The sequence below is a fragment of the Salvelinus fontinalis genome, chromosome 21 (assembly GCF_029448725.1).
Source record: "Salvelinus fontinalis isolate EN_2023a chromosome 21, ASM2944872v1, whole genome shotgun sequence".
Lineage (NCBI taxonomy): Eukaryota > Metazoa > Chordata > Actinopteri > Salmoniformes > Salmonidae > Salvelinus > Salvelinus fontinalis.
The window spans coordinates 40,755,583-40,773,799 of record NC_074685.1 but is presented as its reverse complement, the minus strand read 5'-3'; the positions used below and the strand labels follow the sequence as shown (position 1 = coordinate 40,773,799).

Sequence of the window (18,217 nt, the reverse complement as noted above, 5' to 3'; positions counted from 1 at the left end):
CTCCCCCTTTGGCAGTTCTATCTTGACGGAAAGTGTTATAGTTGGGTATGGAAATCTCAGAATTTTTGGTGGCCTTCCTAAGCCAGGATTCGGAAACGTCAAGGACATCAGGGTTGGCAGAGTGTGCTAAAGCGGTGAGTAAGGCAAACTTAGGGAGGAGGCTTCTGATGTTGACATGCATAAGGCCAAGGCTTTTTCGATCACAGAAGTCAACAAATGAGGGTGACTGGGGACATGCAGGGCCTGGGTTTACCTCCACATCACCCGAGGAACAGAGGAGTAGTAGGATGAGGGTGCGGCTAAAGGCTATCAAAACTGGTCGCCTAGAGCGTTGGGGACAAGGAATAAAAGGAGCAGATTTATGGGCGTGGTAGAATAGATTCTGGGCATAATGTGCAGACCAGGGTATGGTGGGGCACGGGTACAGCGGAGGCAAGCCCAGGCACTGGGTGATGATAAGAGAGGTTGTATCTCTGGACATGCTGGTCTCAATGGGTGAGGTCACCGCATGTGTGGGGGGTGGGACAAAGGAGGTATCAGAGGTACGGAGAGTGGAACTACGGGGTCCATTGCAAACCAAAACAATGATAACTAGCCTGAACAACAGTATGCAAGGCATATTGATATTTGAGAGAGACATACAATAAGGCATAAAGTGATTGCAGGTCTTGATTGGGAGAGCTAGCTAAAACAACAGGTGAGATAACAGCAGCTAGTCAGCTAACACAGCAACAGCAGGTAAAGATGGCAACAACTAGGCAGAGAGGGTCGGATTAACTACACACAGATCCTGAGTTAAAGCACAGAGCCGACAGATAAAACACAAATAAACGGAATGGAGTACCGTGAATTAATGGACAAATGTTCAAAGTTCTTGACATTTTCCGGGTTGACTGACCTTCATGTTTTAAAGTAATGATGGACTGTCGTTTGTCTTTGCTTATTTGAGCTGTTCTTGCCATAATATGGACTTGGTCTTTTACCATATAGGGCTATCTTCTGTATACCACCCCTACCTTGTCACAACAAAACTGATTGGCTCAAACACATTAAATTCCACAAATTAACTTTTAACAAAGCACACCTGTTAATTGAAACGAATGACTTGTTAAACACTTCTTGGTTACTACATGATTTAGTTTGTGTTATTTCATAGTTGTGATGTCTTCACTATTATTCTACAATGTAGAAAATAGTCAAAATAAAGAAAAACCCTTGAATGAGTAGGTGTATCCAAACTTTTGACTGGTACTGTATATAGATCACATATATTGCAAACAAATAATCTGAACTAAAAATGTCTGTGCGTCCTCGCTAATCAATACCCCAAAAAAATGTATCTCTTTTGTGGCACCAATGTGAGGGTTTATGGCAGGGGAAATGGTGTTGCGGTAGTCTAGTGCGTGGTGCAGGAATAATGACAATCGAACCTGGAGAGCTTTGAGTTTACATTGTCCTACAAAAGTGAACCAGAACATGGAATTCAAGCGAACCGAAATATGCGTACCGTACGTCAGCTACAAACTGACAGAAATGTCCGTACGTCAGCTTCAGATAGAAATGTCCATACGTCAGCTACATGGCAGGAAAATGAATGAGAGGTGGAAAATGAGATGACCCTTTGTCCTTCTTGTCTCTTATTCTGAAATGGTGACACTTTTTTAGCCATCTTTCCTCTCGTTTATGGACTTTCTGTATTGATATAAATACTGTCAGTAGATCTAACAGTAGCTGAGAGCAGAGATACATATACCATCTGATCCAGGGAGATAAACACTAGGCCCGAAAGCAGGTCTGTATGATGTGAACCACTGTTGTTTGGTGGTGGAGAGCGAGAAAGACAGAGAGGTGGGGGAGGCAGAGGAATAGAGGTAGACAGAAAGACAAAGGCTTTCTGAGAGCGAGAGCGAGAGAGGCAGCCTCTAAAGCTCTTCAGACAGAGACACTCAAAGCACATACAGCCCCAGATCAGCCAAGTACTTCAGCGCTGCTTAAGTGTGAGCAAGCACTGATGAGGATATGAGTAAATGACCTTTAGCACATTAGAGAGAAGAGAGTACTACTAGCCTATTTCTTCCTCTCCGTCGCTCTCTCGCTTTCCCTCGTTCCCTATACAATCCTCCTCTGTTCATTCAGCTCACACTCTGTCAGTGCTGAGAGAGATGAGGACTATCGAGAGATAGGGACATCAGCTGGGAATCCTTCCACATATGAGATGTTCTGAGTGGGCAGGACTGGCCAGGAGAGATCCCTGCCGTGGTCTAGCCTCCAGACGGCCTGTTGCAACAGGAGAGGAAGAGGACATGAGGAAGTGGGTCAGGCTAAGCCTGATGTACTCAAGCAGAAAGCCCACACACTGCCTAGAGGGGCTAAAAGCAACCACCCGCCGCACTTCCTGATGGGATGACCTAGTGTGTGTGCGTGGTTGTGTGTCATAGTGTTTGACACAGGTGTCTGAGGGATTGGTGAGCAGGCACAGGGCTGCCGTGGTGTTGGGAAGGGAAGAGAGGAGGGAGAGAGTTCACACACCCTTCTCTGCTTCCTACTTCAACTGGGTTCGGAAATGGATTAGTGGAGGAAGGAATACCCCTTTTCACACCCCCCCCAACATGCCTAAACAGGGAGCCCTGAAGTTCCACATTCCCCACACGCCTCGTCCCCACATGCCTTGTCCCATCCCCTAGTCAGCCTAAGCCAGTGCTATGTCTGCTCCCCTCCTCTCCGGCTACAGAAACATTACACATAATATGAGGTCTTTTACACTACACCACATACACTACATACATCGACTCCTGCAGGATGTACCCGGCTCTACAAGAGGGCTTAGCCCCCTCATTTGAAACTTGCTCCCCCTCTGTTTTCGTTTTAGATTCCCAAAAAGTGACAGGTTCCTGCTAAATCTGTATCTCCGCTAAGTCAGCACAATGGACAGAGCGCGGTGTGTGCAGGGGGGCTATGGAAAACCACTGGGGTGCAGGGTTTCCGTTAGCCGGTAATTGACAGCTTTTGGACGACAACAATAATGAAAAGCTGATGAATAAAATTATAGCTGGCCAAATTGTCCAGGCCTGCAATGCTGGTGAGCATAGCGAGAGAGGAGCCTTGGCCTAGGTTACTGTTGATCGCAAAGATTGAGGCCTTTTTCATTTAAGTAAAATGAAAGTTAGAGTACTCCTATAGTGAAAAGCCTACATTTAGTCGTATTTTGCAACCTATAGGACACCTGGCTGTGGTAGTAAAAAAATGTACTGGTTGCATTGATGCGGGCTGCACATTCATTCCCCTCACTGAAAATGTCCTATTTTTTTTTTAGGAGGCTAAAACCATGATTTGGTCAAAAAGTAAAGTACATTATCCTCATGATTCCTGTAATGAAAGTGTCTGCCTGTCTGCCCCTGTACCTGTTTCACTGGGGCCTGCTGCTGTGTCGAGCGAGCCACTTTCTCTCTCGTTTCAAATGCTCCCGGACAAAGACGTGCTCTGATTGTAAACAATTTTTTTTATCCAATTGCTGGAAAAACACAGCTATCCTGTTGTCACAGATGGAGAGAGAATGTTCTCAGCTTTCTGTAGGTAAATGTTTTGTTTTTCAACTATGAGCTCAATAGCAACTATTTCACAAATATATTTAATATGGCTTGGAGATATGGAGCATGCGAAATGCGCATTGGTCATTGCGGGTGCTTAGGCCTCATTAGACGGTAGGCTACAACTGCAAAGAAAATAAGGAAATTAAATGTACTGTTCGATTTATACACGGCTACTATGAGTGGGTATTATCTTGAGAGTTAGTGAGCTATCTTTAGAGTAGTTGTACAATGGCCTTACTGAAGAGCTCAGTGACTTTCAACGTGGCACCGTCAGCTCGTCAAATTTCTGCCCTGCTAGAGCTGCCCCGGTCAACTGTAAGTGCTGTTATTGTGAAGTGGAGACATCTAGGAGCAACAACGGCTCAGCCGTGAAGTGGTAGGCCACACAAGCTCACAGAACGGGACCACCGAGTGATGAAGCAAGCGCGTAGCACTGACGTTGGAAGCAATGTCAGCACAAGAACTGTTCGTCAGGAGCTTCATGAAATGTGTTTTCCATGGCTGAGCAGCTGCACACAAGACTAATAGGCTGTTCTAGCAGCAAAGGGGGGACCAACTCCACGTTAATGCCCGTGATTTTGGAATGAGATGTTCGACAAACAGGTGTCCACATACTTTTGGTCATGTAGAGTATTTTAACAGTATAATATAACGATAGTATAAAATGCATGACAATCACTGGATTAGATGGCACATTAAAATATTTTCAATCACATCACAAGATGATGCGAGGGTTTGGCCGGGGTAGGCCGTCACTGTAAATAAGAATTTGTTCTTAACTGACTTGCCTAGTTAAATAAGGGTTAAATAAAAAAAAAAATGAAATAACATTTACTCAACACCATCTCTCAGTAGTCTACTACGCTTTTTAATAAAGCACTGTGACTTCCTTTATAGGACTAATCATTTTTTCTATTGCGCAATGCCCAAAAAAATAAGTGGTGGAAACAAATTATGGGCTGGTGCCCCAGTGCAACCAGGGGAGTCTGTTAGTCTGAAGCCGGGCTACAAGGGGAATGTCTGTATGGAAAAGTTGTGATATTGTAGTGGACTAAGATGACTCAGCCAAAGCAGGCTATTGACCAACTCCCTATTCAGGTAGGATGCAGTTTTGGAATTTAAACGTATTTATTTTTTCGTATTTAGTAATTTTTTTAAATGATAATTATTATTGTATATCATTATTATTGTAGGCATATTTATTAATCCAAACCATTTCTTTAAATATGCAAAACGTGCATTGTTTAATTCTTTTGAGACATTTTCCTTAGCTAAATTAAGTTTGATCTGTCTTTTTAATAGTGTGCTCCGTATTTAGTTTAAGATAGGTTATAAGTATGCCCGTTGTAAAATGGATATCAGTAGGCCCGTTGTAAAATGGATATCAGTAGGCCCGTTGTAAAATGGATATCAGTAGGCCCGTTGTAAAATGGATATCAGTAGGCCAGTTGTAAAATGGATATCAGTAGGCCCGTTGTAAAATGGATATCAGTAGGCCCGTTGTAAAATGGATATCAGTAGGCCCGTTGTAAAATGGATATCAGTAGGCCAGTTGTAAAATGGATATCAGTAGGCCCGTTGTAAAATAAATATCAATATAAAATGTAAAGAAAGCAATCCAATGTTATTTGTTGCCTAGACTTTACTGCAAATGACACAAGTCTTGATAATACACTAATATTGCAGTTAGCCATGAGAGCCTTTATAATAGAACGCTTGTGACCACCCACCCACACACTGCACTTGGGAGAAGAAAAAACCCCATCTTAAAGTAGAAATAGAATGAAACAAACAGGCATTCTATTTTTGCTCTATTATAGTGGCCACTATAGTAGACATCGATCAAGTGAACAAGGCTACATGTGTGCAAAAATAGCATTCACTGAGTAAAAAAAATATAAAAATCCCCCCTCACTCACAAGTGTTACTGTCAATTTCAACACAACAAAAGCAATATCTTCAGGTTACACTGCACATTATTATATTGTACACTTTTTGCCTTTGGACATCTGTTCTACAATGTGCCAGCAGATTATGATACCCTTTGTTGGCATAATTGATCTCTTTCAGGCAGAGTACACCTGGCATACCCTTTTTTATCCACTGTATTGAACAAGTGAGAAAGAGGGAAGTGTGTGGTGTTCCTTTCACCTCTACAGTGGCAGCCAGCTTAAGCCAGGCCCAGCTTCAGCTACACTTGACCCCTGAATCCACTTGTTTAACAAGCAACGCCTCATTTTCACCTAATTGTCTCATTCTGAAAATTAACCACATATTGTAGAGAAACCATTTGGCCGGGGTTAGTAGTTAGTTTGTTAGCTAGTTCGTTAGCTAGTTAACATTTCACACAGATTTCCAGGTTCCAGTAAGCAACTAACGCGTTATAACTTGAGGGATGGCAAGGAGTCTTATACCAGTTAACTAAACTCACCCCATTCCGTACAAATGTGCGCAACCGCGACATTCAAACGAGGCTACAAAGAAAACTAATGGGACTGTAGCGACTGTGTTGACTTCAAAATCTGCGGTGTGAACTACGTTTCTATTCAAGCGTTGATCGGCATGGTAATGACGCTAAAGTATTGGAGAAGAGTTAAAAAACTGACCCTCCATTACATCGTGACGTGTCATGCCGTAACGTACAGCACGCGTAAAGCAACTATTTCTGTCTTACAATCTCTCTCCACCAGGTGTAGCACTTCTCTCATCATTTAAAAACAAGAAATGGACAGTGACGTGGGTAAGGGGGATACCTAGTCATTTTTTGCGTTGTCACTGCAAGCGATCATGACCTTCAAAAGACAATGTTTACTTCTGAAGGTCACTTTAGCACCGCCCTAAAAACCCGATTCAAATTCGACACAAACCTTCAAATAGGTATGCAATGACACATTATATAAACTCTTTATAGTGTTGTATTTACATTTTAGAGGCGATAAGGTGTTAAGTTGGACAGATCGAGTGGAAAAAAAGCAGATTTCACGCCAACCTGTCAATTGTTGGTCAAAAGCATGAGCTTTTGGTGGTATAGCGTGATACAAGCAGAATTCCAAATAATTCCAATGCAAGAACCCAAATGATGATATAGCTACTTATCGGTATGTTTCATCATAGAAATAGATCTATTCTATTATGGTTTTCTTGGAGGCCAATTGGTTTTCGTGGTAGGTAATGGAACTATCCTTATTGGAAACGTGTTTATGGTAGGCTGGCATTGCTTACGTGGGTCGAATTTGATTCACAGAAGTGTATTGTGCCATATCACAACGTGTTGCTGAACTCATGAGCGGCATGATTTTCCATGTCTGAAGTGGGCCTATTTATTTGGCAAGACAGCTGTGCATGGCTGCATCTCACTGTAGTAGGCTGTATCTCACTGCAATAGGCTGTAGGCTACATCTCACCGCAGTAGACTACATCTCACTGCAGTAGGCTGTAGGCTACATCTCACTGCAGTAGGCTGCATCTCACTGCAATAGGCTGCATCTCACTGCAATAGGCTGCATCTCACTGCAATAGGCTGTAGGCTGCATCTCACTGCAATAGGCTGTAGGCTGCATCTCACTGCAATAGGCTGTAGGCTGCATCTCACTGCAATAGGCTGTAGGCTGCATCTCACTGCAATAGGCTGTAGGCTGCATCTCACTGCAATAGGCTGTAGGCTGCATCTCACTGCAATAGGCTATAGGCTACATCTCACTGCAGTAGGCTGTAGGCTACATCTCACTGCAGTAGGCTGTAGGTTACATCTCACTGCAGTAGGCTGTAGGCTACATCTCACTGCAGTAGGCTGTAGGCTACATCTCACTGTAGTAGGCTGCATCTCACTGCAGTAGCCTGTAGGCTGCATCTTGTAGGCTGCATCTCACTGTAGAAGGCTGTAGACTGTTTTGGTTATTTGGATCTCCATTCACCTTATGTTTACTGCGTTTGTTTACTGTTAATGTAACTAGCCTAAATATAGATTGTGTCAAGCCTTTATCGAGCTGATATTTTGTTGACTAGGCCTACTATTTGGTAGCTCTGTTCTGTTCACATTAATTTGTTCACATTCACAGTTGTGTCGGTATTCTAAGCCAAACTGCTATTCAGTAACCAATGACCCCGGAGTCTCAACATTTTAACCTTGTTTATTGTGGTATTGCGTGATTTAATCAGAATTCAATCATTCCAATGCAAGAACCTCAACAATAGTTTTACTCCCTCCCTAATTTCAATTGCCCCCTTACCTCCGCATGCTTCGGTTCGGCTGGCGTCTAGACAAACGAGTGCGCTCACATACTCCCTTAAAAGACATTAGCTTGAAACATGAGAAAAGGCGGCAATATTACTTTGTCCATCTTGAGGTGCCGTAGTCAGTATACACTTCTTCAAAATAGTCAGAATAAATCTAAGACAACTCATTTTTACCAAGGAGATTTTACATCTAACTAAGATAGTATTTGGTACAGTATTTGGTACAGTATTTCTCAAGTGAAAAAATGTGCATAAAACGAGTTGTCCATCATTGAATGTCAACAAACACTTCACTGAATAATCACTACTGTTGACCAATGACTGACATAGGGGTGTAGACTTTGGCTACCGAACTCACGTTGCCTCGAAAAAAAAACAGTGTTCATGAACAGCGGGGGGGAAAAAACTCTTGCCAAAGACCAAAATGAACAAAAACGTCACAAAATGTCATCATAATATACGCATGAACTGTTCCGAATGGGAAGCATGCAGAGCTTTAAGTCACTTTATCCTGGTGCTGGGTCTGCTGCAGGACAACAAAGTGGGTGTGTGGATGTGCGCGTACACTGAGTGTACAAAACATTAAGAACACCTGCTCTTTCCATGACAGACAGACCTGGTGAATCCAGGTGAAAGCTATGAACCCTTATTGATGTCACTTGTTAAATCAATACAAGGCGGCAGGTAGCCTAGTGGTTAAGAGCGTTGGGCAAGTAATCGAAAGGTTGCTAGTTCGAATCACCGAGCCGTCTAGGTGAAAAATCTGTTCGCTCTGGATAACAGGATCTGTTAAAATGTCAAATCAAAACGGTAGATGAAGGGGAGGAGACAGGTTAAAATAAATATTTTAAAGCATTGAGACATGGAGTGAGACATGGGGTGTAGGTGTGCCATTTGGAAGATGAATGGGCAAGACAAAATATTGAAGTGCCTCTAAACGGGGTGTGGTAGTAGGTGCCTGGCGCACCGGTTTGTGTCAAGAACTGCAACGCTGCGGGGGTTTTCCTGCTCAACAGTTTCCCGTGTGTATCAAGAGTGGTCCACCACCCAAAGGACATCTCGCACAACTGTGGGAAGCATTGTAGTCAACATCGGCCAGCATCACTGTGGAACGCTTGACACGTTGTAGTAGGGTTGGCCGATAAATCAATAATTAGAGGTAATTACTTCCCTCAATAACGATATAAAAACGATTAGATTCATTTTCGATAATGTCGACATAGAATAATTATGTCCAGCAGTCCATTTCACCTCTGACGCAGCAGGAACGTGCGGAGAAGTGACAATATGCACGTGGAGAGGTATACGCCCACTAAAAACCACTTAGCACCTCAAGTGATGGAGTAGCCACTGATAACCACGACAAATGAGTGATGTAGGCGAAAACAGTGGCAGTGATAGCCATGGAGAAGGAGCAGCTTCCAACAAAGAAATTATTGATAAAAAGGGTTCAACTGTTTCAGTCATTTGTAAGTGGTTGGGCTTTTTGAAGTCCGACTAAGAGCAGAGCAATGTTCGGTGCAAATTGTGCCGTAGACAGGTGTCTACGAAGTCTGATAATACGACAGACCTTTTTCAACATCTGAAGCAAAATCACTCATGGAACATGCAGGAAGTTTGAGTTTGCGCCACGGTATTGATAAACGCCCCACAAGCACCAGCCAATCTAGGGATGTTTGCCCAAAGCAGTCAACACTGACAGCGCTTATGCCCTACAAGCAAACATCAAAAATACGTCACAAATGCTAATATGCATTGCAAAGGACATGCTACCAATTAGCACAGTCAAAAAGGAAGGTTTCAAGAGGCTTATCAAATCAAATGTATTTATATAGCCCTTCTTACATCAGCTGATATATCAAAGTGCTGTACAGAAACCCAGCCTAAAACCCCAATGCAGGTGTAGAAGCAATGCAGGTGTAGAAGCACTTGCTCTCTGGCCGCAAACATGGAACAATTTTCATTCAAGTATAATTTTATGTGTAGCTCACATCATTTAAAAAAAATGTAACCTTATTTAACTTGTCAAGTCAGTTAAGAACAACTTCTTATTTACAATGACGGCCTATCGGGGAACAGTGGGTTAACTGCCTTGTTCAGGGGTAGAATGACACATTTTTACCTTGTCAGCTCGGAGATTTGATCTAGCAACCTTTCGGTTACTGGCCCAACGCTCTAACCAGTTTGTTCAGGCATTCTTGAGTTTGAAGCAGATATGCACCTTTTAAACATTATTTGATTAATATTGTGATAATTATCGTTATCGAATGAAAAAAAATATATAGATATCGTAATAATTTATCTGCCATGTCGCCCAGCCCTACGTTGTAGATTCCAAGACCCCGGCGAATTGAGGCTGTTCTGAGGGCAAAGGGGGGTGCAACTCAACTCATGTTTTGTACAGTCAGAGGATGTGCGCACTCAATGTGCACCCAAACCAAGTAAATGACTGATTATCCAAAGACAGAGTGGCAAAGTTCAAAAGTGATAGAGATGGTAACATTTCCTGAGCAAAAAGCACAAAGTGAATTAGTGGTTATGCAAGATATTCGCAGGCAGGGACCCACCTGTACTGCTGCGTGGCTCAACTTTGGTTGCAGTGAGGCCTATAGTGACTGTCTAACTACTGTACTAGCTAGCGGGTTTTCAGATCTCCCACCAGTCTGTCTGACACAGACTATTACTCACACACTGCTGAGCCCCAATTAGCCTCATCACCACAGCTGAGGTGACTGCACAGGCCACGATGGGCACGCACACACACACACAAACTGGGGTCCTCAGACACTCTTTTCCACCTGCCAGGTTAAACGCAGCAGCAAAGTTTCATTAGGCTCGATGGCGCACGGCGTGTTTTCAAAACCTGGCATTACGCCACTCTGTGCTATGTAATTACACGATGGACTCAACCACCTCAATCACGGAGCCTCTCTTCTCTCTGTGCAAGCCTAGCAGCACACCTGGGTCTCTCGGTTCACACACTGCTAACTGGCTGAGCCGAATAGGCAGTGATTACAAAGCTAAATAAATAGGGCTAATGTGGCTAACGCTAAATATTGTAAATGTTCCTGCTACTTTTCACATGGCACAGATCGACAAGGCCACCGGCTAGTAGTTTGAGACTCCCCAAACAAAATTGACCAAGAACAAGCGAAATCAATGGTTTTCAGTTTATATTTTTTGGAATAGCCTAACCAAAATTTTACCCCCCAAAAAAACAGTTTCTGAAGTTGGTGGATGTACAGATGAAACAGTGAGACAACTCAGGGGTGAGAGCCTAGGCCCATGCAGTCTAGTCTGGGCAGGCTGTAGAGAGCTGTGGCTAGTGGCCTCCTCTGGCTGGCTGGGTCCACCCTAGACTTCAGCACAGCAAATGAGCACCTTCACAAAAGCCACACTACATAAAAAACCTAGGGAGGAATGTCCCCAGCGCTTCATTTCTGCCAGCACTTCTATTTTTCTTTACATAAAAGCTCTAAAACAGGATGGCTTTGACAGGCTGGTCTTTGAGAAGAAAAGAACACAAGAGCCAGGTTTGTCCATCCATCCCCCAAAAAAGAAAACAAATGCAAGCATGGATACATTTAGCGCAAGAACAAATAGGCCTGCTGAGGTGAAATGGTGAAGAATTTTTCATTTTGGCTTTATATTTAAGTCATTTAGCAGACACTTTTCCAAAGCAATTTACAGGAGCAATTAGGATTAAGTGCCTTGCTCAAGGTAACTTTTTTTTTGTTGTATAGTCGGCTCGGGGATTCGAACCAGTGACATTTATATTACTGGCCCAACGCTCTTAACCGCTAGGCTACCTGCCTCACTTGTCAGGTCAAATAAAACCATTCAACAACCATTTAATATAGATAGCAAAAACATTCCAATATGAAACACGGTCAGTCAGAGTTTCAAATCAAATCTAGTTTTATTTGTCACGTGAGCCAAATACAACGGGTGTAGAATTTGCCATGAAAGACTTGCTTAAGAGCCCTTCCCAAAAATGCAGAGTTCTAAAAAAAAGTATGTAAAAATAGTCAAACAAGGAATAAAATACACAAGAATCAAGCTATATACAGTACCAGATAAATGTGCAGTGAGTTTGTCTTGTGTTCAGTACCGCCAAACTCTTGAAACGGAAACATAATTTAACCATACATGTCACTGTAGTCGTCAAATGACAGCCATACCTGTTGATGCGACCATGTGTGTTGGTTTACCTGGCTGTTCCTCATCTAGTTCTCCCTGTGAAAAGGACTCTGTATCTTCAGAAGAGCCTTGGCTCTTCCAGCTTAAGTTTCCCATCCAGGAGACCTGAAGTCCTCTGATCAGACACTTGGTCCAGGTCGTCCAGTTTGATTCAACTGTGAACTTGTTCTGTCCAACCACTGTTTGCAGCCACCTCAATGGAATGTAGGCAACCTAGGCTAGATGATGATCACCAACCAATTTACAGAGTAGAAATTATTTCACAACTGTTGTTTACAGTCAAGCCGCCGCTGTGTGATGAACTCCACAGTTCCTTTAGAATGTGAATTGGCCAATCTTCTGTCTATGACTGTCAGTCATATTAATCAGTCACTGAACTGGCGTCCCATGACTCTGCTTGACTCAGACCACATAACATGGGCGGAAATATCAAAAATAGAGCAGGCTTAACGATGAGCTGGATCAAAAGTTTCCTCCAATCACAAGAGGTTGAAGAATAATCTAGTTAAAGTCTTGAGAAATATGTCTGCAGTCACGTACTCTCGTCTCCTTCAGCAGTGTTTCTCAATAAACAAGTCAGAACAATCATCACTAAAGTAAGCTAGTCCATGACCGTCTGTATCAGTGACGTCCAGAGAAGGCTTGATTGAATATTGATTGACATTTAGACCACAGGGGTCGCAAGGACCGGGTCCATGATGTAAACACAGTGATCAAATTACTTTCCCTGCTGCATCAGATGCCAGAACACCCCGGAGAACCAGGAAGTCACTGAAACAGGTACAAGGGTGGATGCTGGATGTTGCACAACCGTGTGAGAAGTCACTTCAGTGCTAAATAGTTTCTGTACAAGAGTGGTTCCATAAAGAGAAGATGGTTGTGACTCCTGGAAACATTTATTATAGGGCTCCACAACTGATGCCAGAAATGCAACAGTGAGTGCATCCTTCAGTAGCTACTAGAAAACATTTTGGCCATGAAAATGTTCTGTTGGAGAAAGTCTGCTTTCCTCCAATGTAGTATTCAGCTCTGCATCGCTCTCCTCCATCCATTTGTTTGTAACTCCATTCCCACCAGGCTTCCAGTCTCCGCCCTCTCTGTCTCCCTCAACACACTTGTGCGCTCCTAAACACATAATTACAGCCCACGTAGGTCTATAGAGTAAATGCAAGTCTCATTCCAAGGGTGAGTAAAAATACTTAATTTCCACCAAACCTCAACATTGCAGCACCAGGGCTTATAGCTAAGGAGTCTGGTAGTCAGCAAAATGTAGATGAACCCTGTGAGACACCTTATAGTCATAACCAGAGCTTCTAAATACATGACTCTGGTCATAACAATAACAGATACTCTACTCTGTACCCTGTTAGTTTGTAGAACACTAGAGATGGGAGAATACTGTCTGTGTCTGTCTATATAGTGCAGCAAAGAGGCAAAAGATCTGTAAATGATTTTTTTTAATGCAGTCAGCAGTCGCTGTGCTACCTGCTCATCCAGACGACTTGTGGCCTGGTCTGTAAGGCGTGTGCGCGTTCACACACACACACACACACACACACACACACACAGCTGGGGGTAAGGCAGGCAGAGTGGCTAAAATAAGGAACCGATGTTCCGCTGAGGCCGGCTGCTCCATTGGCTATGTCCAATCAGAGACAAGTCACTGAGCTAATTATAAAGCCTGGGGGGTAGTGGTGGATGTAGCAGATATATGAGCAATATGTTTGGAATATCAAATCGCAATAAACTCACATTATCGAATCGCAATACATATAGAATCGCAGTACATATTATATCGGCACCTAAGTATCATGATAATATCGTATGGTGAAGTCACTGGCAATTCCCAGTCCTACTACCCACTCATATCAGCTGTCTCTATGAGGGAAATAGCCTGAAACAACCCACTCCTAGATAGAGTCAAACCAATGGTCCAGCCCAATGCTGCTCACCACCCCCACCTAGTCTGTGACAAACTGGACCCAAACTACAAGTCTCTTTAAATAGTGAAAGATGTTGAAATCCCTTGCTGGCCTATTTCACTGTTCCCCTCCACCCCAGGGATAGAAGTTGTTTAAATTTTACAAACTAAAAATATATCCTTAAGAACAACGGTCACAGCAACAAACATTTACCGTTGCAAAAAGTTCAAATCAACAGGCCGTCACACACACGCAGCATCCCCATTCATTCGAAAGCACTTCAAAACGGCCTTGAGGACCCCTTTCCTTCATCAGTTTACCCTACATTCTTCTGCGTGCTAAGACAAGTTTCAAGTTTTATTGTCACGTGCACCAGTACAGTGCAATGCATTTCTTGCTCGCTCTTTGCCAACAATGCAGTACTGCATTTTTTTAAAGTTGAGTACAACAAAAACACACAAGAAATAGAAATAAGTAGAACACAACAAACACACACACACTTAATTCTTCCTCCACCCAGTTAATTTTCTCACTGTGGGAGGAAAACACTAGGATGTGAGATTGGCTTCCGGCTGTTGTTAGCTTTTGGGCGACACCAGAGGCACAGCATTTGTTACTGTTGAAGCCCTCCTAGTGAACGGGTGGTGTGTGTGTGTAAGATTGGGTTGCAGTCAGGACAGCCACCCTCTGGATGCCATCCCTAGTGCCTTCAGCAGACAAAAACACAGAACATTTCCAAACAGGTGATGGTGTTTCTCCCCACTGGGCCTGAGACAGCAGCAGCAGGACACTGTGCAAAATACCCCAGTGTCATATGTAAGCACACACGCTTCCTATCTGCTTCAGTTCAAGTACTGCTGTCATGTTATTGGTTAAATGATCTCCTCTTAACCATGACACTTCCTTTAAATTATCTCTCAAACAAAACATATGCTTAGTTTTCACCAGCTCTGCTACACACCCAGTCCTTATGCCACTGGTGTGCATCTGCCTCCATTGTTTCCATGGTGCACGGGCCAGGCCTAGTCCCCGTTTCCAGCATAGTCTGTTGCTCTTCCCTGGGGGGGACATACAGTGTCTGGGATCGATGGGCACACGTGGAACAGAAAGTGACGCTCAAACAGGTGACCCGGTAAACACGAGCAGGTAGAAAAAGCCCAAGAGACCAGCAAGACAGCCCCCCACTTACGGTATTCACTCATAGGACAGAAAACAATTACTATAGTTTATTTGTGTGCAAAACACGACCTTTAAAGTCATACTCTCTCTGTGTGCCCACATCACGGCAGCTCAGCCAATCCATGGCTACTGCCATAACAACTAATTGACCAACAATCAGAAACTTTACGTCTGTTTGGAGTACTCTCTCCATGGACAACACTCACACCCCGCCCAGTGAGCTGCAGGCATCACCGCCCAAGGTTGAGGCGAAACCGGGAGACAGCTGGAGGGGTGTGATACTAGTAGGGAAATAGTTTCAAAAGCGGCGTCAGACCCCCCTCTGTTTACATCCCATTGCACTGAACACCGTGTGTATGCTTTATATTGCATACTGTTAAAGTTTTCATCCCAATGTGGATATACCGTCAATAGCGTGCCAGACAGTGCTCGAAAAACAGATATGCCACGTTCACAATGGAAAGTCAATTTGACAACACAGGGAGTGTGTGATATTACTCCGATTTGATTGAAACCCCAGTTACAGCTGGTGGGTTAAATTGAGTGCGCTAAAGTTACTGAGCCAGCTTGCAAGGTAATTGGCTACCACACGAGACACGCTTGCCAGCTGTGGTCCCACTGTTTTTATCATCCATCCAGGCATCGGATAACTTCTTCAACGGGCTAAGCTAACCTTAGGTTTGAAACATCTGAAAATGAGAAATGGTAAATCGATGAAGCTGAGAACGAATGTTTACAGTCATTACTTCGACTACTTAGCCAAATATAAGCTTGCTGCTTAGGATAAGGTAAAGAGCTCGCACTGGCTAGCTGGAATGTTGGCTAACTAGCTAGCTTTTCTACGCCGCTATCCCGACTCACACATCTTTAGCATGGAGCACCCGTTTGTTCGACTGGATAAGACAGAAGACCAATCTCCTACACACAAGCACGGCTAGCAAAAAAGCTTGTCCTGTGTGCCGGACAAAATTTGAAGACCCCTGAACGAGACTTTCAAACTGGGCCTACCCATCCCCAATGTGTGATATCACAGTACCTGACTTTATGCAGGGGTATGATGAGAGGCCAGTCGGCTGGGCTGCTTACCTTGCTTACTCTCTATTTTCCCAGACATTTCGTGACCAGCAGTGATTTCACTCGTTATAAAAAATGTTTAAAAAAATTAACTAGCCAGAAACCAACGCGTCTCCCTCGATTATTCCTGTATTCTTGGCTCACATGTGTCTGTAAGATGAATTCGTTGGAGGTACGAGACCAGATTTGTGGCACACACATCGATGTGTGAAACTGTTTCTGTCGGTCTCCAAGCTATTTTCACTGAGCGGAGAGTCCAACACAGGAGCGCTGCCTTGGCACCGCGCGTCCTCGGCATGATGCACAACTGCACCTCCTCGCGCATGGAATTAGCTACGTCATTCTTTCAACAAGAAGGATTTCAATGGAAAGTGCCCCTTGTGGCAACAATCTGTAAAGCATTTTGGGCTGGTCAGAGCTGACCAATACAATAAAACCGTTTATAACAATGCTCCGACCAAATACAATAGGCGTATACATTTGTATTTAGGTTTATTTGAAATATATACAGCCAAGGTTGACTTTATACAGATAACTGTTGTCAGAGTGCCCTCTACTGGATATTTTGTAAAGTCTTAAGTATTATATATTATAAATCATAAAATATACTGTATGTGGTTGCTCAGTGTCTGTCAGCCCTGGTGGTCCTAATACACAATCATATGCCTACTTAAAAGACATAATCCTGGTTTTAGTGCATAAATTAAAGCACCCACAAAGCAGTCTGATATATTATGAAGTAGTCAGTGTGAGGATGCCCTTATCTTCTTGTTCTGAATAATTTATATGACTGGCAGAGTGGATCTGCGTTCCATCCTGTCAGTGTTGAGTGATCTGGGTCATCCTGATCTGATGGGCCAGGGAAGAAGAATGGAGTGGAATCTTGGACCTCAAGCTGAGAGGTTGACATGGACATGACTCAAGCTTTTTTCTCAAATCTTTGGCATTTCTGGTATATCACTGTTGAGTTATAGTACATTGTCCTATCAATGTGTGGTGCCAATCGTAATTGCAGCAGATATATTTGCAATGTGAGAAGAGTGTACTAAGTCACAGGCAGCAGGTCTGCCTTCTGACTTTAGGTTGTGTGTGTGTGTGTGTGTGTGTGTGTGTGTGTAAACTGTGTGTAAACTGTGTGTAAACTGTGTTTGGAATGCATTTCCAGGGGCTATGGTGAAATCCCAGAGAGGAAAAACGGAACAGTGAGTTCCTGAGCAGAGACTATCCTGTCAGGACAGGATAGCGCTCTGCTCATTGACAGAATGATTGTCTGCTAGTTAGCTGCTTCCCTACGGGTGCCTCAACATACAGCACAGCCAATGCCTCTGCCAGTTTCTTCTACGTAGCTCTAAGCTCCTGCTATTTACTCCATATCACTGAGTGATTAGTCATTCCATTCAATATTGTTCACATTATTTATTTTGATTGTCACCCACAGTGTTGTTCATTCGCTGCAGGTAAGATTTGTTTGATAGTGTCACCCACAATGTGATTTTGTATGTAGAGACGTTAGTGTACTTTGTATAGTGGTGTGGCGTGTAGTAGATATGACCAACTTTGCCCAGGGAATTTATTAGGAAAGAGAGGAAAGAGGAAGTAGAATATTGATGATGATGATATTTATATATATCAGGGTAGTCAACTCAAGGGTTGGTCACTGTATTAATAAGGATATTTTCCACAGAGCATTACGGGTACTGTATTCCAGTGTTAGGCAATCCTGGTCCTGGTACATGATGCTACAGCCACATTTAATCCAAACAGTGACAATGTAACATACTTTGGCCTTTCCGCTTCTAGTGGTGTGATGGTTTGTCGCCATTTTTGGTAGAATCAAAGATTGTACAGTCAGGTTTCCAGTTTTCACCCGTCTGCTAGAACCAGAATAGAATAGCTACTGGCTAACACCTAGGGGCCACACTTTGACAACACACTCTTAGTGAGAAAAAAAAGACAGATGAAAAGCAAAGCACTGCCATTATTTTCTTTTCCACCAAGCGGTGCTCAAGTTCTGCG

At 43.3% G+C, this 18,217-nt stretch overlaps 1 protein-coding gene across 8 annotated transcripts in view; it reads right to left on the bottom strand.

Annotated features, from left to right (window-relative positions):
* LOC129818884 (rap guanine nucleotide exchange factor 1-like) overlaps window positions 1–16,535 on the bottom strand; it is a 78,534-nt gene extending 61,999 nt beyond the window's left edge. For 7 of the 8 annotated variants that reach the window (XM_055875195.1, XM_055875196.1, XM_055875200.1 and 4 more), the window contains exon 1: window positions 16,214–16,535. In XM_055875195.1, the coding sequence (XP_055731170.1) occupies window positions 16,214–16,241 (28 nt within the window). In that variant the 5' untranslated portion in view covers window positions 16,242–16,535. The remainder of the gene's footprint in view (window positions 1–16,213) is intronic. The other variant, XM_055875201.1, reaches the window with a different exon arrangement.
* Window positions 16,536–18,217: the final 1,682 nt, after the last annotated feature.